Genomic DNA, 25134 nt, shown 5'->3' with positions numbered 1-25134 from the left:
GCTCCAGTGAGCTCTCCCCTTGAGGAAGTGCCTCTGCTATGACGTGACACACGTGGATCTGTTCGCAGTCCTCTTGTAACCCCAGTAACCTGTGCTCTGTCAGACCGCCCAGTATGACGTCAGAGCTGCAGCGAGTAGCCTTGTCTTTTGTAACACACAGATAGACAGGATCAAAGCGCTGTACTTATTGAGGTGTGATTACGCGGTTACAGCCTGACCCACCCCTTATCTGGCGCCCTTGAACACCGGTGATATCCTTTTGGTTTTACCATGCGTATAAATAGAGGATCACCTTTCCGCTGGCTGACAGTTGGTCCTTTTTTTTCTTTCTTCTCTCCTCTCCTTTCTTCTCACAGGAAACACGTGCAGAACGGGATCACCAAGGAGAAGCATCTGTAGAGGCCTCTCTAGTTCCACCTTCTGGCACGACCTAGATTGTTTCAGACTTAGCTCTAAGTGACTCTCGGGGTCTCGCGAAAAGGATGAAAAAACAATTGATCATTTTTATTTCCGTTTTTTTTTTTTTTTTTTTTCATCGTATTCTATAGATTTTTAAATTTTATTATATCGCTGTGAATGTTATTTAAGGTGACATTTGTCTTATATTAACATTTACGTTTGAAGAAAAAAAAAAAAGTGTGAGTTTCGGGAATGTTCTCTCGTGTAGCCTACCAGGACGTTTAGAATTAGTGTCATCTCTAACGAACACTCACCAGACAAGGTTAAGCTAGTGATGTTTAGGTATCTAGTCTAGACCTATACAAACTAGATAACGTGCACACGTTAGAGGACTAAAGCGCTCACACAGTAACCATGTCAAAGGTCATCTCTAGTATAGAAAGACCTGTCTTTTTAAAGAGCATTCCTCTTAAAAGCGTAGTGGCTAATTTAGTTTTTACCTCCTCTTTTCCCAGGAGTGAAGGCTAAAATACTAAAGGGAAGTATTACATCTTGTCACTACCGCGGGTGTGAGAGAGTGCATGTAATTGGCTGGCTTTGTTTTTACCAACATGTATTGATTTTCATATCATTGCACAGGTCGATACTGAACACAGCCATTACCACAGCCTGACCTGCATTATTTGAAGAGCCACGTCAGTGTAGTATTGATGTCTTGCAAATGTGAATTACTCGTGTTCAGATTTTTAAGGGAAACATAAACCTTTCAACTTTTTTTTTGCCGTCGATAAATACGCATAAGAAATATTGCTTGCATTCCTGTATCGAAAATGTATTGTCACATTTTCTGTTTTTATAGCATCTGTTGTTGCACTGAAATGAAGGCATACAAGCTAATAGCTGGTTAATGACAGCTGATATACACTACCAGTCAAAAGTTTGGACACACTTACACATTCCAGGTTTTTAATTTATTTTTTCTACATTGTAAAATCATAGTGAACACATCAAAACTATGAAATAACAGATGGAATCATGTAGTAACCAAATAAGTGTTAAAAATATTTTATATTTGAGATTCTTCAAAGTAGCCACCCTTTGCCTTGTTGACAGTTTTGCACACTATTGGCAGTCTCTCAACCAGCTTCATGAGGTAGTCACCTGAAATGCATTTTAATTAACAGGTGTGCCTTGTTAAAAGTACATTTGTGGAATTTCTTTCCTCCTTAATGCATTTGATGAGCCATTCAGTGACAAGGTAGGGTTGGTTAACAGAAGATAGCCCTATTTGGTAAAAGACAAAGTCCATATTATGGCAAGAACAGCTCAAATAAGCAAAGAGAAACAACAGTCCAACATTACTGACATGGTCAGTCAATCTGGAAAATTTCAAGAACTGAAAGTTTCTTCAAATGCAGTTTTTAATAACCATTTAAGCGCTATGATGAAACTGGCTATCATGAGGCCTGCCACAGGAAAGGAAGACCCAGAGTTACCTCTGTTGCAGAGGATAAGTTCATTAGAGTTACCAGCGTCAGAAATTGCAGCTCAAATGAATGCTTCACTGAGTTCAAGTAACAGACACATCTCAACATCAACTGTTCAGAGGAGACCGCGTGAATCAGGCTTTCATGATCTAATTGCTGCAAAGAAACCACTACTAAAGGACACCAATAAGAAGAGACTTGACTGGGCCAAGAAACACGAGCAATGGACATTCGCCTGTGCTTTGGTCTGATGCGTCTAAATTTGAGATGTTTGGTTCCAACCGCTGTGTCTTTGTAAGATGCAGAATATGTGAACGGATGATCTCTGCATGTGTGGTTCTCACCATGAAGAATGAAGGAGGAGCTGTGATGGTATGGGGTGCTTTGCTGGTGACCCGGTCAGTGATTTATTTAGAATTCAAGGCACACTTAACCACCTCATTCTGCAGCGATATGCCATCCCATCTGGTTTGTGCTTAGTGGGATTATCTTTTTTTTTTCATCAGGACAGTGACCCAACAGACCTCCAGGCTGTGTAAGGGCCATTTGAGCAAGGAGAGTGATGGAGTGCTGCATCAGATGACCTGGCCTTCTCAATCACTTGACCTCAACCCAATTGAGATGGTTTGGGATGAATTAGGCTACAGACTGAAGGAAAAGCAGCCAACAAGTGCTGAGCATATGTGGGAACTCCTTCAAGACTGTTGGAAAAGCATTCCAGGTGAAGCTGGTTGAGAGAATGCCAAGTGTGCAAAGCTGTCATCAAAGCAAAGGGTGGCTACTTTGAAGAATCTCAATTTGTTTTGGTTACTACATGATTCTATGTGTTATTTCATAGTTTTGATGTATTCTCTATTATTCTACAATGTAGAAAATAGTAAAAATAAAATAAAACATTTGAATGAGTAGCTGTGTCCAAACGTTTGACTGGTACTGTAGCTGAAATCGATTGATTGGGTTGAGCATCAACCTTATGATTTCGTTAAAGAAATGGATTTGACTCATCTTAATAACCAATATGTTGGCAGTTCACAGAAAGCAAAGGGCCCTTGTGTAAAAGAAGATAAAAATCAAATATAAAAAAAACATATATGCACATATGATATTCAGGAATGCATGACACTGGAATGGTTTTTGGAATGTGCTATGAAGTCATTTTTTAATAACACAAATGAAGAAAGAACTACATAATCGTATCCTTTATCAATGTGCAGAACTCATCTTAAAAAAAAGTGAAGTCATTCAAGCAGACACCACCACACAGTCCAAAAGGTTTGGTATCCTCTTTGCATTTGAATGTGCTCCTGGTTGTGTGTGCCTGTGTGCTGCGACTCTCCAGGTTTTTCTTTGCTGTGACTTAGAGGGGGTGCTGTCCTTTATGATCAAATTCAAGCTCTTTCGTTATGATGAACAGCATGCTTGTGCTGGAACAGTCCACAGATGTGGGCAGGTAGAAGTGTTCATAGTTGTGGTCTTTCAGTCCCCAGCTACCACTAGTGCCAGTGCCCAGGATAACCTAGCTTTTGATTTTACATTCAAACATTGTCATTATTATTCTACTTTTTTTTATTTTTAATTGCTGCTGTTTCTGAGAACACTGTTTTGTAATCCAGTCATGTCCCTTTTCCTGTGTATGCATCTGTTAATTGTTAGGTACACATGATGAGGTGCCCTGATTTCTCCTGTGGTACTGTCCACGAAGACGTGTACACTTTTCCTCCACCTCGGCCCAGCTCTCTCCCGGTCTGTCCTCTCCACCAGACAAAAAACACCAACAACTGGATTGGCTTTGTGAGGTGAAACTACTCACAGCAAATTCACACAAAAAAATGTTAAGAGTAGCAGTCAGTCATTTTAAGTTTAATTTCGAGGCAGATTTCGCTGTTCTTTTTGACCAGCATTGAATACAAAAAGTCCATCCACGGTTCAGGATGAAAATGTGAAAACATTTTGTGGAAGAAGTATTGTTCTATGCATTTCCTTTTGATAGTTTAATGCTTTAAGAATGTGCCAAAAATATTGATCTTTATCACAGAGAAGTGTTCTGATGAGAGGCCTGGTTGAGACCTGAGTGGCTGGAGGAGAAAGAGGGAGGTTGTAGTGAATATGAAGGGCTTACACCACACAGGTGTTTCTTACAAATTGCACTTGTCATTTATTTTGTTTATTAGGGGGGAAAGATTCAGGGAGAATTACCATTTGTAAGAAATCTGGGCACTTAAAGTTTCAATCTGACCACTTTCTAAATACAACCACTTGGGAATGACAGGCACTTACTCTTTTGTAATACATTTTTTAAATAATTACATTCAACCAGTGTTATTGTATCATGTTTTCCCTTAAGATAAAACATGTGAATCAAAAAAAAGAAACCTGCATCTGACTTATTTCAACAAATTCATTTATTCTTTGTCATTTTCATTGCAAGAATCAAGTTTACGTGGACCAGGTAAAACAGTCGAAACAAAGGTAAATGTAGGTGTTGGACAAAAAGAGTCTTGAGAGTTCAAGTCAGTGCAGTTTAGCATAGTCTGCTTCAATAAATAAAAATGTAAATATATATATATATATATATATATATATATATATATCAGTTTTTTACCTTGTGTTGATAGGTGAATCTCGCCAGCCCATTTGCTCTCACTGACTGAGAGAGCATTATGGGATTCCTACATGTGATACTGCATGCCAACCACAGCACACAAGTGTTGTCTCCTCTCCCCTCAAGCTCAAAGACCGTAAGGGATATAGACGAAGACGAGGGACAACACATTGATATTACCAGACTCTGTCCAAAAGGTCCAATTTGATCTACCAACATCTTGCCTTAAGACTTTAGTTGATGAGAGCAAGGGGGGATTTCAACGTGCTGTGTCTGCACATCGATGTGGAGCTCACCGTGTTGCAATAGACATGTCCAGATAATCTCCCAACACGATTCTGTCTCAGTCTGTGACCTTACTGCAACACTGCATACATCTCTGATTAACACATTTGTGGGAGGGGAGGGTCTAATGTTTTCACATTTTAAAAAGGGCATTTGTAAATCAAAACTAAGTCAGTCGCATACTGTAGTAACACTAGTAAACTAGTCTACAAAGGGGTGAAACAAAAAAAAATCCATTCTATAACCGTACTTACTCTAGTGATGGCAATGGATAGTATGGGGGACAATTTATCATTCTAAATGCATGTTCTTATTCATACATACAGTTCCTTCAGAAAGTATTCACACCCCTCGACTTTTTTCACATTGTTGTGTTACAGCCTGAATAAAACATTTATTAAATTGAGATTGTGTGTCATTGGCCTACACACAATACCCCATAATGTCAAAGTGGAATTATGTTTTTAGATATTTTTTACAAATGTATTACAAAAGAAAAGCTGTAATGTCTTGAGTCAGTAAGTATTCAACCCCTTTGTTATAGCAAGGCTAAATAAGTTCAGGAGTAAAAATGTGCTTATTAACAAGTCACAAGTCACATTAACAAGTTGCATGGATTCACTCTGTGTGCAATAATAGTGGTTAACATGTAAGGTCTCTCAGTCGAGCATTGAATTTCAACCAGAGATTCAATCACAAAGGCCAGGGAGGCTTTCCAAGGCCTCGCAAAGGGCACCTAGGGGTAAAAATAAAAAAGCAGACATTGCCTTTGAGCATAGTGAAATTATTACACTTTGGATGGTGTATCAATACACCCAGTCACTACAAAGATAAAAGCGTCCTTTCTAACTCAGTTACCGGAGGAAGCAAACGGCTCAGGGATTTCACCACGAGGCCAAGGGTGACTTTAAAACAGTTAGAGTTTAATGGCTGTGATAGGAGAAAACTGAGCATGGATCAACAACATTGTAGTTACACCACAACACTAATCTAAATGACAGAGTGAATAGAAGGAAGCCTGTACACAATAAAAATACTCCAATACTGCAAAAAAATGTGAGAAAGAAATTAACTAAGCGCTTTGTTTGGGGCAAATCCAACACATCACTGAGTACCACGCTTCATATTTTCAAGCGTGGTGGTGGCTGCATCATGTTATGGGTATGCTTGTCATCCGCAAGGACTAGGGAGTTTTTTAGGATAAAAATAAACAGACTAAATCCTAGAGGAAAACCTGGTTCAGTCTGCTTTCCAACAGACACTGGGAGTCACAAGGCCAAATATAGACTGGAGCATATCAAGACGACATTGAATGTTCCTGAGTTGCCTAGTTACAGTTTTGACTTAAAGTCGTCTTGAAAATCTATGGCAAGACTTGAAAATCGCTGTCTAGTAATGATCAACAATCATCTTGACAGAGCTTGAAGAATTTTATAAAGAGTAATGTGCAAATATTGTACAATCCAAGTGTGTAAAACTGACAGCTGTATTCACTGTCTAAGGTGATTCTAACATCTGACTCAGGGTTGTGCAAAGAAATTGCTACAAAATGTTTAAAAAAAATTCACTTTGTCATTATGGAGTATTGTGTGTAGATGGGTGAGAATTTTTTTTTTATAAACCATTTTGAATTCAGGCTGTAACAACAAAATGTGGAATAAGTCAAGGTGTATGAATACTTTCTGAAAGCATTATTTAATTAGTTCATTGGGGTTAAAGAAAAAAATGAATCCTATAGAAAAATAAATCTAGTCAGGGTGACCAAATATATCAACCATCCATCCAGACAATATTACCAAGTCTCACTGCTCCTGCACTATCAACCATCCATCCAGACAATATTACCAAGTCTCACTGCTCCTGCACACTCATGCTACTCCATAGCTGCCCAAGAAGACGACCCATTGTAGTTTGGCAAAATTCACACCGTAGGGCACTCAGGAGTGAGCTGTGGGTATAGAAATGTCCAATCTCACATCAACCCCTAGTACCTACTCCTTATGGAGAGGACTGGATAGGTATAAGCAAACTGGTGAAAATGTCACCTAGCCTATCTGAGCACAAGGTAAAGCTATTACCATATTTCTGACACCTATCAAATTCTCTCTGATCATAGGGGAAAATAGGGTTTAGGGACTAGGAGTTGATGTGGGATTGGGCGGACCAGGAAATGTTTGACATTGATTTCACGGGGACAGGAAGACCAGAGTGCATTCTGACTTGACAGCCATTGAAGGAACTGACTGGATGGCTAAACCTGGCAGAGAGAAATGATTCAACACGTTTCATTTCCAAAGAGGAACAAAGGACATAGATTGGGTGGTAAAAAAAGAAAAAAAAGATGAGCTGCTTGGTCCGCCCCCGTTTTGTTACTGGCTAGAGCTCGTTGTCGGTGTGAGTGAGGAGTCTGAATGAGGAAGAGGAGTGTCTTAATGCTGCTTGGTCTTGGGCGTTGTGATTCTGCGCACCACGCTGTAGAGAACCACAAAGTGCTGAAGAGAGAGACAAATGTTAGCACATAATGTACTGAGAACCATATATTTAAGAGCTGGTGAGAGCGTAGTTGTCCTATGGTTATTTTGCATACAACCTTTCCACAACCTTCTGGGAATGGTGCAGGATACCCAGCTAGCACATAACGTTAACCACAGAACCATGTTTCTTAGGTGGGAATTTCAATACTTCAGCATAACGTTTGATACAGGTTTCCTCATGGTTCTATTTAAATTAATGCTCTGAAATTGTTCAGAGAACGTTAAAAAACAACATTCTTCTGTGGGAATGTCAGTACTTACTATTAAACAACGTTGAAAGAACGTTCTAAGAATGTTAAGACCATACATTTGATTCTCAGTGTCAACAAGATAGAGGATAGAGTTTTGTTAAGTGTGGTCAAGTGTGTTGGCCATGCCCACAAATTGGCCACACCTGATCTTAACCAGTGCTGTTATACTTTGAAATGGGTTTGTTTAAATACACAAAAATGAACAGCTAGCTCCATCTTGGTTGCGCAGTGCTCTAATTCCAGAACAGAAGATCATAGGTTCGAATCTCCCTGACGCCATGACACAAAAAGAAATGTGTTTGCATGATTAATGCCTAAGCAAATATATTTCCATATGTCTTATCTGTGCTTGGAGTTCAAAAGTTATACCAAAATAAGCTTGCAGTGTTATTAAGTCTTATTGAAACAATTTATCAGAACGTTATTTAATTACCTATAATTTCCATTTTCAGGGAACCATAGTAAAACATTCTCAAAACCTCCCTGCAACCTAAAAAGTAACGTGCCCAGAACAACCAAATGTTACCGGTCAGGAAATGTAATGCTTTGTTCCTAGAACCAATGGGAAACCAAAATGTATATTTCCATAACTTCCATGGAACCAAATGAGCTAGCTGAGTATTGTTAACCCCTTAAATAACCAGAACTCATCTGATTTACAGCACTGACCGGGGTAGGAGTTGCAGGGTTAGGCTAGGTCAACAGACTAATGACCATACACCAAAATAACATTAGTAGCCATAAGAATGCGGATGTTGTATCGACACATACCTGGATGAACAGATATATCACTCCGAGGTATGCTGCGATGCAGAATGCCAGAAGCAGGTCAAAGATGGCTGGTTTCACCCTGTTAGGAAAGTGGATATATAAAATGACAAGTGTAAAAGGGAAAGAAAAAAAACAGATACAAAAGCAAGCTGAAGAGGTTTGAAATTAAAATCAATAGGCTTTTGCTCTATTGCACTACAGCTCAGCAGCCATAACGTTTACCTGTAAGCATTCATGGTCTGTTTGAGCTGATCGTAGAAGACAAACTCTGGGTCTCTGGGGGAGATTGCATTTGTCACTGTAACATCATCCATTTCTAAACCATACAGGTCATTTGTTCAATGAACAACAGTAAATAGAAATAGTGTAAAAATCACATTCGTCCCAGACTATTTGATCCTTACAATTGATCTTGTACAATAAAAGGAGTGATTCTGTCACAGTTTTTGACCACCATGAGCACTCTTAGTAGTTCTGTGATTCCTCCAAGGTAAACACGGCAGAACCACTAGCTGTGGCCAGTCAAGAGGACCATTGACACCCTGTATTAGCTGTAACGCAGAGGTCAGTGACTGGTCACCTCTTGTCAGCCTTGACGTAGTGCCTGCGGACGTCCTTCAGGTACCGTCCCAGGTGGTACTCCAGGGTGCTGACCACGCTGCTGTCCTTGTCCACCAGCTGGGCAGCCCGTGGCTGGGCTGTCAGCCAGTCCACCACCGACGACAGCTGCTCCTCCTGCATCTGCTGGCCGTGCAGGCAACACACACAGACACACACACTCATAATCAGTGGCGTATAGTACACACCTTGACACGCACTTGTCTTGTTAAGCACACACACACACATCGTGACCCCGACTAACTGTCCATGCTATGACAGCTACACACTAACACTAGCCTAAGAGGACCACTGGTTGCCCACTGCTCAGGCCAAGCCTCAGGTCAAAGTCCTGGTGTGTATAGCAGCCTTTCAAAAAGGCTTGGTTAAGGTCATGTCAGACAGAGCCTCACATGGAGGGGACAGTAGGGTCAAGCCACATTCAATCACTCACCATTTGTTCAGTGAAAATCTGTAGGTCACCTGGGGCACCCTGGACACATGAGAGAGAGAGAGTGCGAGAGCGGTCAAACCTGATGTGCAGGACAAAGAGCAACCCACACTGAACAAAAATATAAACGCAACATGTAAAGTGTTGGTCCCATGTTTCATGAGCTGAAATAAATGATCCCAGAAATGTTCCATACGCACAAAAAGCATACCTCTCTCAAATTTCGAGCACAAATTGGTTTACATCCCTGTTAGTGAGCATTTCTCCCTCGCCAAGATAATTCACCTGACAGGTGTGGCATATCAAGAAGCTGATTAAACAGCATGATCATTACACAGGTGCACATTGTGCTGGGGACAATAAAAGGCCACTTTAAAATGTTCAGTTTTGTCACACAACACAATGCCACAGATGTCTCAAGTAGAGGGAGTGTGCATATGGCAAGCTGACTGCAGGAATGTCCACCAGAGCTGTTGCTAGAGAATTTAAGGTTAATTTCTTAACCTCTAACGTTTTAGAGAATTTGGCAGTACGTCCAACTGGCCTCACAACTGCAGACCCCTTGTAACCACACCAGCCCAGGACATCCACATCCAGCTCAGTCACCTGCAGGATCATCTAAGGGGGGGTGGGGGGGGTGCTGAGGAGTATTTCGGTCTGTAATAAAGCCCTTTTGTAGGGAAAACTAATTCTGATTGGCTGGGCCTGGGTCGCCAGTGGGTGGGCCTTTATTTAACTAGGCAAGTCAGTTAAGAACAAATTCTTATTTACAATGACGGCCAACCCCGGACGACGCTGGGCCAATTGTGCGCTTCCCTATTGGTCTCCTAATCACATCCGGTTGTGATACAGCCCGGAATCGAACCAGGGTCTGTAGTGATGCCTCTATCAATGAGATGCAGTGCCTTAGACCGCTGCGCCACTCGGGAGCCATCGACTCCCATGGCTGCCATTTGAAATCCATAGATTAGGGCCTAATGAATTTTATTTCAACTGACTGAGTTCCTTATATGACCTGTGACCAAGTAAAATCTTTGAAATTGTTGCATGTTTTTGTTCAGTATAAATATCGAAAGCAACATGAAAAACGTCCATCGACTTTCATGACATGGCTTTCAATATTGAAAACGTGTATGGTGACGCCGACATGTTCTACATATCTTTACCTTCTCCGTGAGGTTGTAGATGACTCTGGCCAGCGACTCTGCAATCAGCTTTGTGTTCCTGCTGAGCTTTCTCAGATCCACATGAGGTCTGTAACAGTAAATCACAGTTCAATTATCCAGCAATCAAGAGCAGCTCAACTCTGCAACACACCGATGAAGAATGTGAGGGGAGCACAGAGTCCACTACACTGGGCGGGGAGGTGCGGTGGAGGGGTGGTGGCAATGAGAAGGTTGGGAGGACAGACGGTTCACTACAGCGGGACGAAGGGGCACAATCCCAAATCAACCCGGTAGCCCAGTGTTTCTCAACCTTTTATTTTATTCCAGGGGCCAGCAAGCCATGTTCCCATCTCCTTGAGGGACTGCTAACAATAAAACTAAACACAGTATTAGTAACAGTTCATACTCCACCAAGCAACATCACTTCATCAGATTTTAAGCAACCTGGTACTAACTCCACCTTGCTGTGAGACAGATCTACAAAAAAAGTCCCACATCTACTCTCTGATCTAAGTCCCAAAGGCAGCAATGTGTGCAGGCTTTCGTTCAAGCCTAGCACTTACACACCTGATTCAATAGATCCTAATGGGCAGTTGATTCTTTGAATGAGGTGTGAAAGGTGAGCTGGGCCTAGGCAGGGGTTGGGGGTTGTGGATGGGGGGTTTGGATGCTCGGTCTCTTGGTTGGACTGCAGTAATAAACCCACCCAGCAGGGGGCTCTCCCGCTCCATGTTCAGAAGACACTGACCGCACGTCCATGATGCTGGAGCGCTGCACCTCGCGGTGGCTGTTGAGGTGGGACAGCGTGAAGGCCGGCAGCCGGCGGATCCCGAAGCGCTCGTGTTCCCACGCCAGCGTGTCGTCCGCCAGGTTTATCTTCTTGTGCACCATTGAGAACTTGACCTCTGGGTACTGGTTGGACGCCACCTAGGGGACAGGGTTTAGAGGGACAACAAACTTACAGTATGGAACTTTGAGTGTACATGTAATGTGCTACGAGTGATCAATATATATATTATCATTATAAACTGGGCGGTTCGAGCTCTGAATGCTGATTGGCTGACAGCCGTGGTATATCAGACAGTATAACACGTGTATGACAAAACACTTATTATTTTTAATGCTCTAATTGTGTTGGTATGCAATTTATAATAGCAATAAGGCACCTCGGGGGGTTGTGGCTGTATCCAGGCATTCCTTGTTGCATCGTGTGTAAGAACATCCCTTAGCTGTGGTATATTTTTTATTTATTTAGTTGACCTTTATTTAACTAGGCAAGTCAGTTAAGAACAAATTCTTATTTTCAATGACGGCCTAGGAACAGTGGGTTAACTGCCTGTTCAGCTCGGGGATTTGAACCTTTCAGTTACTAGTCCAATGCTCTAACCACTAGGCTACCCTGCCATCCATATACTATATTGGCCGTATACCACACCCCCTCCTGTGAATAACATATATATATATATATATATATGTTATTCACAGATGTATAATTAAGCAATAAGGCAGGAGGGGTTGTGGTAAAGGTTGCATGACCTCCATATATACAAACAATTCTACAAAAACAGTTATTATCTATGAAACATATGTGGTTGGTGTGATGGTCCTTACAGTCTCCAGCTCTTTGAGCAGGGCATACTGGGCGGTTCCCTCTTTAGGGGGTTTGGACACGTGAAGGTGCAGACTGTCCCCGTTCCCCAGGGTGTCCAGACACAACACAAATGCTACATTGTCCTGCAACAGACTAGAGTCTGCAGAGAGGGAGGACAGAGATAAAGGAAAAGAGAGACTGTTTACACTGCCATATCTAACCAAATATACATTTCCATGATTCATGCATTACCTCCATTTAATAACACTTGTGGCTGGGTTCATGTTTCATTCCATTTCATTTCCAGTGTGTATTGTACAGATGTCCTTCTGTGTTCCACTGTAGCAGTCAAAATAGCCACCCTGTACCAGAGTCTACAGCCTCATGTGAGCTTAGTGTACCTGTATGGTCCAGGTTGTCCTCCAGCCAGCGCTTGGTGCCTTGGTAGTTGAACTTCCCTCCTCCAGAGACAAAGAAAAGCAGGTTGTATCTAAGAAGACAGCAGGTGTGTTAGAAACGACAGGAGAGGACATTCTTATCAATGTGGATATTCACACCCCTCGACTTCTTTCACATTTTGTTGTGTTACAGCCTGATTTCAAAAAAGGATTAAATGTTTTTTTCCCACCCATCTACACACAACACCCCATAATGACAGGGAAATTTTAGCAAATGTATTGAAAGAACACACAGAAATATCTAATTTACATACAGTACCAGTCAAAAGTTGACACACCTACTCATTCCAGGGTTTTTCTTTATTTTTTTACATTGTAGAATAATAGTGAAGACATCAACACATATGGGATCATGTAGTAACCAAAAAAGTGTTAAACAAATCAAAATATATTTTATATTTCAGATTCTTCAAAGTTGCCACCCTTTGCCTTGATGACAGCTTTGCACACTCTTGGCATTCTCTCAATCAGCATCATTTTTTAATTGAAACAAGGCAAGTCATTTAATTAAGAACAAATTCTTAATCTTAATTGTGCCCCGTCCTATGGAACTCTTAATTTTTACATTTACATTTAAGTCATTTAGCAGACGCTCTTATCCAGAGCGACTTACAAATTGGTGCTTTCACCTTATGACATCCAGTGGAACAGCCACTTTACAATAGTGCATCTAGGTCTTTTAAGGGGGGTGAGAAGGATTACTTTATCCTATCCTAGGTATTCCTGAAAGAGGTGGGGTTTCAGGTGTCTCCGGAAGGTGGTGATTGACTCCGCTGTCCTGGCGTCGTGAGGGAGTTTGTTCCACCATTGGGGGGCCAGAGCAGCGAACAGTTTTGACTGGGCTGAGCGGGAACTGTACTTCCTCAGTGGTAGGGAGGCGAGCAGGCCAGAGGTGGATGAACGCAGTGCCCTTGTTTGGGTGTAGGGCCTGATCAGAGCCTGGAGGTACTGAGGTGCCGTTCCCCTCACAGCTCCGTAGGCAAGCACCATGGTCTTAATCACGGCCGAACGTGATTCAGCCTGGATTCGAATCAGGGACTGTAGTGATGCCTCTTGCACTGAGATGCACTTGGGAGCAGCGGTCTACCTGGAATGCAATTCAATTAACAGGTGTGCCTTGTTAAAAGTTAATTTGTGGAATTTCTTTCCTTCTTAATGCATTTGAGCCAATCAGTTGTGTTGTGACAAGGTAGGCGTGGTATACAGAAGACAGCCCTATTTGGTAAAAGACCAAGTCCATATTATGGCAAGAACAGCTCAAATAAGCAACGAGAAAAGACATTCCATCATTACTTTAAGACATGAAGGTCAGTCAACACGGAAAATGTCAAGAACTTTGAAAGTTTCTTCAACTGCGGTCGCAAAAACCATCAAGCGCTATGATGAAACTGGCTCTCATGAGGACCGCCACAGGAAAGGAAGACCCAGAGTTACCTCTGCTGCAGAGGATAGGTTCATTACAGACACATCTCAACATCAACTGTTCAGAGAAGACTGTGTAAATCAGGCCTTCGTGGTCAAATTGCTGCAAAGAAACCATCACTAAAGGACACCAATAAGAAGAAGAGACTTGCTTGGGCCAAGAAACACGAGTAATGGACATTAGACTGTGCTTTGGTCTGATGAGTCCAAATGTAAGATTTTTGGTTCCAACCACCATGTGTCTGTGAGAAACAGATTAGGTGAACGGATGATCTCCACATGTGTGGTTCTCACCGTGAAGCATGGAGGGGGAGGTGTGATGGTGTTGGGGTGCTTTGCTGGTGACACTGATTTATCTAGAATTCAAGGCACACTTCAACAGCATGGCTACCACAGCATTCTGCAATGATACGTCATCCCATCTGGTGTGTGCTTAGTGGGACTGTCATTTGCTTTTCAACAGGACAATGACCCAACACATCTCCAGGCTGTGTAAGGGCTATTTGAGCAAGAAGGAGAGTGATGGAGTGTTGCATCAGTTGACCTGGCCTCCAATCACCCAACCTCAACCCAGTTGAGATGGTTTGGGATGAGTTGGACCGAGTGAAGGAAAAGCAGCCAACAAGTGCTCAGCATATGTGGGTGAAGCTAGTTGAGAGAATGCCAAGTGTGTGCAAAGCTGTCATCAAGGCAAAGGGTGGCTACTTTGAAAAATCTAAAATATGAGAAAAAAAGAACCTGCACACTGCTCGATAGTATCATTGCTCAGAGCTTCTGATGAAGGCCTTAAGGCCGATACTTAAAGCTCATTAAAGAGCAGTGATACTATCAAGAGCAGTGTGCAGGTATTGTTTTTCTTCTTCATCTTATTCAACTGTTACCATGTGTCTGCAACAAAGATAGCTCAGATGTTCCTTTTGTATTAAGAATCTAAAATATATTTTGATTTGTTTAACACTTTTTTGGTTACTACATGATTCCATGTGTTATTTCATAGTTTTGATGTCTTCACTATTAATCTACAATGTAGAAAATAGTCAAAATAAAATAAAAACCCTGGAATGAGTAGGAGTGTTCAAACTTTTCACTGGTACTGTAAGTATTCACACCGAGTCACAGCGATTACAGCTGAGAGTCTTTCTGGGTAAGTCTCTAAGAGCTTTACACACCTGGATGGTGCAACATTTGCCCATTATTCTTTTTAAAGTTCTTCAAGGTCTGTCAAACGGGTTGTTGTAGACAACCATTTTCAGGTCTTGCCACAGATTTGAAATTAGATTTAAGTCAAAACTGAAACATGGCCACTCAGGAACATTCACTATCTTCCTGGTAAGCAACTTCACTGTAGATTTTCCTCTAGGATTTTGCCTGCGCTTAGCTTCATTCCGTTAATTTTTAATCCTGAAAAACTCCCCAGTCCTTAACGATGAAATACATACCCATAACATGATGCTGCCGCCACTATGCTTGAACATATGGAGAGTGGCACTCATTAATGTGTTGTATTTGATTTTCCCAAACAAAACACATTGTAGTTTGGGCAAAAAGTGAATTGCTGTGCCACATTTTCTGCTGTATTACTTTAGGGCCTTGTCGCAAACAGGATGCATGTTTTGGAATATTTTTATTCTGTCCAGGCTTCGTTCTTCTCCCTCTGTCAATTAGGTTAGTATTGTGGAGTAACTACAATGTTGTTGATCCATCCTCAGTTGTTATCTCCTATCACAGCCATTAAACTCTAACTGTTTTAAAGTCACCATTGGCCTCATGGTGAAATCCCTGAGCGATTTCCTTCCTCTCCGGCAACTGAGTTAGGAAGGATGCCTGCATCTTTGTAGTGACTGGGTGTACACCATCCAAAGTGTCATTAATAACTCCAACAAGCTCAAAGAGATATTCAATGTCAGCATATTTTTTTTTTAAACCCAACTACCAATAGCTTCCCCTCTTTGCGAGGCATTGGAAAACCTCCCTGGTCTTTGTGATTGAATCTCTGGTTGAAATTCAATGCTCGACTGAGAGACCTTATATATAATTCTATGCAGAAATGAAGTAGTCATTCAAAAATCATCTTAAACACTATTATTACACACAGTGAGTCCATGCAATATATTATGTGACTTGTTAAGCAAATGTTTACTCCTGAACTTATTTAGGATTGACATAACAAAGGAGTTGAATACTTCCTGACTCAAGGCATTTCAGCTTTTCATTTGTAATTAACTTGTAGAAATGTAGAAAAACAATTCCTCTTTGACATTATGGGGTATTGTGTTTCGGCCAGTGACAATCAAATCTCAATTTCATCCATTTTAAATGCAGGCTGTAACACAACAACATTTATAAAAAGTCAAGGGGTATGAATTACCTTCTTAAGGCACTGTACATGTTGGGAAAGCGAATGTCAAAACATACTGTATAATATCATAGGGGAAAGGCTACACTCAGTTAAAAATGTGTCTCTGAACACAGAGGTCACGTAATCTGCAATTTCTCTGCAACACATAACACTGTACTTTTGCGTCCTGAACGACTGCACCTTTCTCCCCTGCTCTCTCAATGTAAAAGGGGCTTCGTGCAGTCTTGTTCCTTTTTACTAGTGACACGCAAACAGACCATATGCAAAGTTACCAGTGGTTACTGGTTAGCATTTTCATTCGGTCAGCATGGAGAATACGCCAACACAAGAGCTCACCTAACACCATGGAGAACAGCCAGTGTGCCATTACGCCAACACATTTACACTAACATGGCCCCTCGTCTCAAACAGCACTCACACTCCAGAGTACACTTCGTCTAGGAATAGACAGATATCTTCTAAGAACCACATCCTTTCTACTCCATTACTAAAACTAATCGACTCTTAAAAGCTAAGTACTTTTGCGAACACAGGAAGAGCCGTTCTCTGACCACTGTAAGAGGCGTATTATTTGAGTTTTGAGTTTTACATGTGGAGTGCGATTTTCCTAAAGGGTGTGGAATGCTTAGGCACAAGGAAAGAAACGTGTGGATAGCATTGTAATAAGGCTGATTTCTCTGAGGAGCTGTGGACCCGTGTTGCTCACCCAGCGTGTGTCCTCTTGTAGCTGTAGAGTCTGGAGAAGAGCCTGGCTAACTCCAGCAGCATAGACACCCCACTGCCATTAGAGTCTGCCCCGTAGGACAGCCACTGGACAGGACAACAACACCAAAGTCAACACATTTAATTAGAATCTTCACTTCTGGTGGAGGATAATTCTGCAACATAAATAAATAGAACTATTATACAGTAAAAAATATTATAAATATAGCATATCATAGAATATATTGAGGTGTATTAAGGGAGAGCTGGGTGTACCGGAGCGACACCAAAGGAGTCATAGTGAGCCACCAGGACAATGGTGGGCAGGTCCTCTCCCCCAGTTCCAGCCAGTCGCCCCTAGGAGAGGACACATGTATATTGTAGATCAGTTCTATAACATCTCGAAACAATAATATACTACTATGTTAATGTTCTGTGTTATGTTATGTTTCATGTGGACTCCAGGAAGAGTAGCTGCTGCTTTAACAACAGCTAATGGGGATCCTAATAAAATACTACATTTACTTTCATATAAGATGACAGCAAAGTATGTAGCCAAGGGTATGAGACTTAAGACATCAATAAAGACAGGCATGGAATACCTACCACAATGACTTAAACTTAAACCCATTATGTGAAACAATGCCATAGACTGGTGGCCATATGCATGAGGTAGAAAGGAACACGAGGCCTCAGGAGTCCCCTAATCTCCTACTACAGGGCTAAATCCATTATTCCCCTGGGTTTGACACCTACCTTAGTTCAACACACACACACACAGTCTAGAATATCATATAGACCCAAGAATGACACAAGGTTAAGAAAACTAACACGTTATTTGCTTCTAAATCACTTAACACCTTAAGTGTGAGCAGTGTGTTAATGTGAGTACTGCTTCACTGGTAGCCTAATATCATTCAAATATGTCACCCATTAACAGAACCGTGAATGTCTGGACTAGATCAAGCATTAAACAGATAAAGGATAGTGGTTTAACCATAATGATTCTCACCTCTAGACTGGTGATGGCCCAGTCACTCACTGCCTTGCTCTGAGCCCCACTCGTCACCATCTGAAAGCCATTTGCTGTGGCTGTGTGGATCAGCACTGTGAAGACATGGGGGAAAAGGAGTCATTAAATACCTCGAAAGAATTTCACTGGAAAGAATTTCCTCTGACAGCGTTTCGACCGACAGTTTTCAACACAATATTTGTAAAATGTCCTGCACCTTCAGCTGCAGAGGAGGAGCCCTGGGAGGAGGAGGAGGTGAGGGTCTGTGTGTAGATGGAGAGCAGCTCATCATCCTCCAGAGCAAAGTAAACCGGAACAATGGTCTCTGTGGCCAGCATCTCTGGCTCCAGCTCCATGAACTGCTACAACGTAGAGGAATAAAGGAATGCCGGGTTATCATTCACAAGACAACAACACTACCAGGGAAGCAGTGTGAATGTGAAACAGCATAACATTTGGACAATTTGGCCTACTTCACTCCAGCAAGTCTGGTTTTTCAAGTTTTGCTTTGAGTTACAACTGATAAGGAGGGAGTGTTGTGACTGACAGTTTTCCTTGAGTGTAACAGAAACAAACTTTACAAGAACACCAAAGGAGCTCTAGCTTTAAAAGCAACTCAGGACCTTGCCTCTTGATTTGACTAGTTTGATGAACGGCCATAAAACCCACTCATAAGGCATTATAATGCATTATTACCTGTACTATGTCCTGCGGCATGGTGGACATATTCTTGGGGAGAATGATGACCACAGCCCCAGCGGACTGGCGCAGGGCTTTCTGGTATCTCTCATAGGAGAAGTCCACCAGCCGCATGATGACACAGCGGCGGCTTAGCACTTCCGCCTCCACTGTGCGCGCTTCTGTGTTCAATATGGCATTCCTGGTCCCTGGGAATCACAAGTGGGATCCGATCAGTTGGGGGGGGGATGTGTGGAAACACCATTGATGCTATGCTGTAGGCTATTAGGCAGGGCAAACTCGTTTTTGTGATTTCTGGCATTTCATTTTTTTATCATTCAGAAGTTTATACCTGATTAAGTACAACACCATTGGAAATGAATGTTGAAAGTTACATTTATATTCCTAAAACTTAAGTTGAAAATTATGCCGCCACTGTTTCCTGTTCACAAGAGATTTTGATAAATAGCCCAATGTCAAAACAGTTTTGACGTGTCCAAATCAACAACAAGAAACAGTTTGTCATAGTGAAAATTCAAAACATAAAATGTACCATCTACACACACATATGCAACAATAGTAATCATATTACTTGGAATATTTTTTAAAGCAGCTTGTTCACTGCACCCGCACCAAAAACCCTGTTGTTTTGACAAGTGGTAATAAATCACTCATATTGATTAGGCGGGAAATCAGGTTGTACACGCTGTTGATACTACCACAACTCAAATACCACATGGAAACTGGAGATATTTTTTGCATCACTGTTCTATAAACTAAGCTTTGTTGTACAATTAAAAAAGGTCAAATACACTGCATTTCAAACAGTCAGCAAAAATCTAATGAATTCAGGGCTTGTGAAAATATACATAGGCTAAATATAAGCTTTCCACAACCATAAAACCCACTAAAAATTTAATCAACATAGTTGAAGCTGTTTTTTCGCAATAATCACTGATCTGGCTTTCACGTCTATGAAAATGCCCTTTTTGTTACAAATTTAAGATGAACCAATCATAATGGACATTCACTTATTGTAGCAGGCATTATAGAAAATGAACACAGTTCTGAACACAGAAATCCTGGTTGAGAATGAAACGACTGAACAGCACAGCAAGTAAGTGAAAGAAATAGGTTTTGATTATGTTTTACTGATAAATGGGGACATATGTAAATGCCAACAAAATATAGTTTTGGTCAGTGTGGTGTGTGTGTAACCTTTATTTAACAATGCAAGTCAGTTAAGAACAAATTCTTATTTACAATGACGGCCCAGACAATGCTGGGCAAATTGTTTGCCGCCCTATGGTCCTCCCAATCACGGCCGGATGATTTACAGCTTGGATTCGAACCAGGGACTGTATTGATGCCTCTTGCACTGAGATCCAGTGCCTTAGACCCTGCGTCCATGTGTGTGTGTTAACTATTTAACTGTACTAGAATGCTTAAAAGGCCCCTAAAATGTTAAATATCGGTATCGCTTTTTTTTTTATCAAGGAAAATATTGGATATCAGTATCAGCCAAAAATGTCATATTGGTGCATCACTAGAAATAATTTTGTAATAAGGGTGATTGATTGGGTGATTAATAAAAACAGATACAGTAAGACAGGATAACCTTGCCTAATTCCGCTCTTTAACTCAAATCGAGGTGCCATGTTTCAGTTTTATAGAGATATTTCCATTTGTATAGTCTTAATAGTCTTACAGAAAAAATCCCCAAAGCCAAGTCTCTCAAGGGAGTGGAAGAGGAACTGATGCTCAACTGTGTCAAATGCATTATAAAAATATTTTAAATATATGAAGCTATCCTCATTTATTAGGTCTGAGTAGTCAAATCTATCTAATACTAGTCTGATATTGTTAGAAATATGTCTGTTTCAAGACTGTTTCATCAATGATTGCATCCAGGACTTCTTTAGTTATTTTTGCAAATAGTAAGGCTAATATCTTAGTCATTATTAAGACGACAAACTGAATGCCAGTTATCAATGAGCAGCGCTTCTTTTTTAGGCTTAGGTATCAGTGTTATTAATCCCTGACTCATTGTAGGAGGGAGAACATTTTAGAGAGTATTAAAAACAAAGACTTCAAGTAGGAAGGGAGCTACTTGTTCAGAAAATAACTTGAAGGCTAGCATCCCAGAGTCGCCTCTTCACTTTTGAAGTTGAGACTGGTGTTTTGCAGGTACTATTTAATGAAGCTGCCAGTTGAGGACTTGTGAGGCAGCTGTTTCTCAAACTAAACACTAATGTACTTGTCCTCTTGTTCAGTTGTGCACCGGGGCCTCCCACTCTTTCTATTCTGGTTAGAGTCCATTTGCGTTGTTCTGTGAAGGGAGTAGTACATATTATTACACATTAGTAGTACAAGCATTGTACGAGATTTTCAGTTTCTTGGAAACTTCTCGCATGGAATAGCCTTCATTTCTCAGAACAAGAATAGACTGACGAGTTTCAGAAGAAAGGTCTTTGTTTCTGGCCATTTTGAGACTAATCGAACCCACAAATGCTGATGCTCCAGATACTCAACTAGTCTAAAGAATGCCAGTTTATTGCTTCTTTAAATCAGAAGAACAGTTTTTAGCTGTACTAACATAATTTCAAAAGGGTTTTCTAATGATCAATTAGCCTTTTAAAATGATAAACTTGGATTAGCTAACACAACGTGCCATTGGAACACAGGAGTGATAGTTGCTGATAATTATGTTATTTCTTTCAAAAACAAGGACATTTTTAAGTGACCCAACACTTTTGAACGGTAGTATATATAATATATATATATATAATATATATATATATATAAAATCCAGTTTATTTCAATCTATTTATACTGTGCCTTGCGAAAGTATACATCCCCCTTGGCATTTTCCTTATTTTGTTGCCTTACAACCTGGAATTAAAATAGATTTTTGGGGGGTTTGTATCATTTGATTTACACAACATGCCTACCACTTTGAAGATGCAAAATATGTTTTATTGTAAAACAAACAATAAGACAGAAAAAAAAGAGAACTTGAGCGTGCATAACTATACACTCACCCAAAGTCAATACTTTGTAGAGCCACCTTCTGCAGCAATTACAACTGTCTCTTGGGATGTCTCTATAAGCTTGGCACATCTAGCCACAGGGATTATTGCCCATTCTTCAAGGCAAAACTTCTCCAGCTCCTTCAAGTCGAATGGGTTCCGCTGGTGTACAGCAATCTTTAAGTCATCCCACAGATTCTCAATTGGAATGAGGTCTGGGCTTTGACTAGGCCATTCCAAGACATTTAAATGTTTCCCCTTAAACCACTTGAGTGTTGCTAAAGCAGTATGCTTAGGGTCATTGTCCTGCTGGAAGGTGAACCTGTCCCAGTCTCAAATCTCTGGAAGACTGAAACAGGTTTCCCTCAAGAAGTTCCCTGTATTTAGCGCCATCCATCATTCCTTCAATTCTGACCAGTTTCCCATTCCCCGCCGATGAAAAACATCCCCACAGCATGATGCTGCCACCACCATGCTTCACTGTGGGGATGGTGTTCTCGAGGTGTTGGGTTTCAGCCAGACATAGCATTTTCCTTGATGGCCAAAAAGCTCAATTTTAGTCTCATCTGACCAGAGTACCTTCTGCCATATTTGGAAAGTCTTCCACCTGCCATTTGGTGAACAACAAACGTGTTTGCTTATTTTTTCTTCAAGCAATGTTTTTTTTTCTGGCCACTTCGATAAAGCCCAGCTCTGAGGAGTGTACGGCTTAAAGTGGTCCTATGGACAGATACTCCAATCTTCACTGTGGAGCTTTGCAGCTCCTTCAGGGTTATATTTGGTCTCTTTGTTGCCTCTCTGATTAATGCCCTCCTTGCCTGGTTCGTGAATTTTGGTGGGCGTCCTTCTCTTGGCAGGTTTCCTTTTTTAAATAATGGATTTAATGGAGCTCCGTGGGATGTTCAAAGTTTCAGATATTTTTTTATAACCCAGCCCTGATCTGTACTTCTCCAAACTTTGTCCCTGACCAGTTTGGAGAGCTCCTTGGTCTTCAAGGTGCCGCTTGCTTAGTGGTGTTGCAGACCCTGGGGACTTTCAGAACAGGTGTATATATACTGAGATAATGTGACACTTAGATTGCATACAGGTGGACTTGATTTAATTAATGATGTAACTTCTGAATGTAATTGGTTGCAATAAATCTTATTTAGGGGCTTCATAGCAAAGTGGGTGAAAACATATGCATGCACCACTTTCCATTGTTTAGAATTTTGAAGTTATTTTTTTCATTTCAGTTCACCAATTTGGACTATTTTGTGTATGTCCATCACATGAAATCGAAATAAAAATGTATTTAAATTATAGGTTGTAATGCAACAAAATAGGAAAAATGGCAAGGGGGTGAATACTTTTGCAAGGCGCTGTATTATCCAGTTTATTTTGTAACTCAATTAGTTCCATCTTCTCCTCCCCCGAGAGGTCGGCTGGGGACCTCAGAAAGGGAAGTTACCTTAATGATCACCTCTTCTGGTCTTAGCAAGATGACTACCATATTTTATGGAGGTCTTTGGCCACTTCAAATTTAAAGAGCTCCCAGTTCTTGCAATAAGATTTACAAACCCTTTCCCAAAAGTGTGAGAGAAGACCTTTAACCTCAAACTTAACTATATCATTATTTAATAAGGAGCTATTTAGCTACCAGTAGGATGCTCTACCAAATATTTTGACATCAATGCAAATAGCCCTATGGTCTGTGAAGGGAGTAGTACAAATATTTGTAGTACTACAGTAATGAGCGTAACGTAGACTAGTGGTTAGAGCGTTGGACTAGTAACCAGAAGGTTGCAAGTTCAAATCCCCGAGCTGACAAGGTACAAATCTGTCCTTCTGCCCCTGAACAGGTAGTTAACCCACTGTTCCTAGGCCATCATTGAAAATAAGAATTTGTTCTTAACTGACTTGCCTAGTTACATAAAGGTAAAATAAAAACGTCATTGTAACTGATCATAGGACAAATAAAGTGACCAATATTCGAGTGTAGAATATTACTACCAAAGGTATTTGTCATTGTAATGTCCCCAGTGGCGTGTTCAGAGCCATGGGAAAGCCAAATATCGTTGCCCCACTTCCAGAAAGTTTGAGAGGTAGTATATCTGTTACATCTGCTATCCAACGCATCAACAGAGTACACATCCATTTTCAGTTAAAACCTTGCACATGAATTATACTACAATGATGGCATATCCTAAAATAATACTTTTATTTCCCATTTGACCCATATTTTAATTGCATAGACAATCTGGGGAAATCCAGAAAAAACAAGTGTCACAAGCATATGAAGATGGCTTGCTAGGAAGGTGATGTTCCTCCAGCCACGCCCACATGCAGGAACCTATGGGATGCCCACACGGGGGGGATGCCCCGAATTGCGGGCCCCAATAACACATTGACACACTGGTTAGCTAGCGCGCTAACGTTAGCTAGCTAGGACTGTGCAATAACAGAGAGCGTTTACTTAGCGAAAGAGCTATGCCTTATATCCTGGTAGCTAACTACAGGACTGAATTTCCATTCAATAATTGCACAAAATACCATTTTTAAATGCTTACCGTACGGTTGTCCCTGCAGGTCATACTGCTGCATGCGGTACACGGTGAATTCATGTGCCGCTTCGGCTGGAAGGGGTGAGACGAGAATCAGTACCGCGGGGATAAACACAATGAAAGTCAGGGGGAAAGAGGACTTAAACATGTTCTCGAACACCTCACTAGCCTCCTCAAACATTTTGATATTGGTATTATGGTCTAAACAACAGTAAATTGATAATCAATGCAGTTGCCGGGTCGAATCTAGTCGCTAGCCTAGCTGTCATTCACTAACACAGTCGCCACAAGTGGATTTTAATATGGCAAAAAGCTTGGCCACCTAACTAAACACGCACGAGCTTGCTTTTTGAATGGCACGGACATATTATTGTTACATCTTCCATATCTGTGATGAACATTCTTTATCATAAAACATTAATATCATAATTTGTCCCATTCATTGATTTATTTAATGAGAATATTAATCACTGGGAATTTGCGAAATCTCTGCTGATAAGGGTCCTACAGGAGCCATCAAAGACAGCTTCGTGAATTTTAGGCGAGGCTGTGCAGTTGATGAGTTCAACAGCAGGGGTCAGTGAAGACCAGAGATGGTCATATATTGACGGTATACTGCCAATAAACCCTGGATTACATAATGCTATGTACTGGCCATTATAAACTGGGTGGTTTGAACCCTGAATACTGATTGGCTGACAGCCATGGTATATCAGACCCTATAAAACATGTGTTTTTCCTGCTCTAATTACGTTGGTAACCAGTTTAGAGTAGCAATAAGGCACCTCAGGGGTTTG

At 41.0% G+C, this 25134-nt stretch overlaps 2 protein-coding genes across 9 annotated transcripts in view; one reads left to right on the top strand and one right to left on the bottom strand.

Moving 5' to 3' along the window:
* LOC115108216 (ceramide synthase 1) overlaps positions 1–5179 on the top strand; it is a 40052-nt gene extending 34873 nt beyond the window's left edge. For all 4 annotated transcript variants that reach the window (XM_029632302.2, XM_029632301.2, XM_029632304.2 and 1 more), the window contains one exon: positions 357–5179. In XM_029632302.2, the coding sequence (XP_029488162.1) occupies positions 357–399 (43 nt within the window). In that variant the 3' untranslated portion in view covers positions 400–5179. The remainder of the gene's footprint in view (positions 1–356) is intronic.
* On the bottom strand, positions 4271–24645 carry LOC115108215 (BOS complex subunit ncln-like). 5 transcript variants are annotated; one of them, XM_029632295.2, is made up of 15 exons: positions 24344–24645; positions 18784–18974; positions 18305–18449; positions 18088–18182; positions 17352–17432; positions 17080–17183; positions 12536–12624; positions 12155–12294; positions 11250–11470; positions 10544–10631; positions 9381–9419; positions 8910–9073; positions 8552–8605; positions 8330–8408; positions 4271–7265 (listed from the first exon to the last, which is right to left on the bottom strand). In XM_029632295.2, exons 1-15 carry the CDS (start codon positions 24516–24518, stop codon positions 7203–7205), a joined length of 1728 nt encoding a protein of 575 aa, XP_029488155.1. In that variant the 5' UTR covers positions 24519–24645; the 3' UTR covers positions 4271–7202. The 5 variants fall into 5 exon arrangements, with proteins under 5 accessions (XP_029488155.1, XP_029488156.1, XP_029488158.1 ...); XM_029632296.2 differs by having other exon boundaries at positions 8910–9070; XM_029632298.2 differs by having other exon boundaries at positions 11292–11470.
* Between the last annotated feature and the right edge of the window lie 489 nt (positions 24646–25134).

The sequence above is a fragment of the Oncorhynchus nerka genome, linkage group LG24, assembly GCF_034236695.1.
Source record: "Oncorhynchus nerka isolate Pitt River linkage group LG24, Oner_Uvic_2.0, whole genome shotgun sequence".
Classification (NCBI taxonomy): domain Eukaryota; kingdom Metazoa; phylum Chordata; class Actinopteri; order Salmoniformes; family Salmonidae; genus Oncorhynchus; species Oncorhynchus nerka.
Note: the sequence above shows the minus strand (reverse complement) of the source record. Positions and strands in the feature narration are given on the sequence as shown.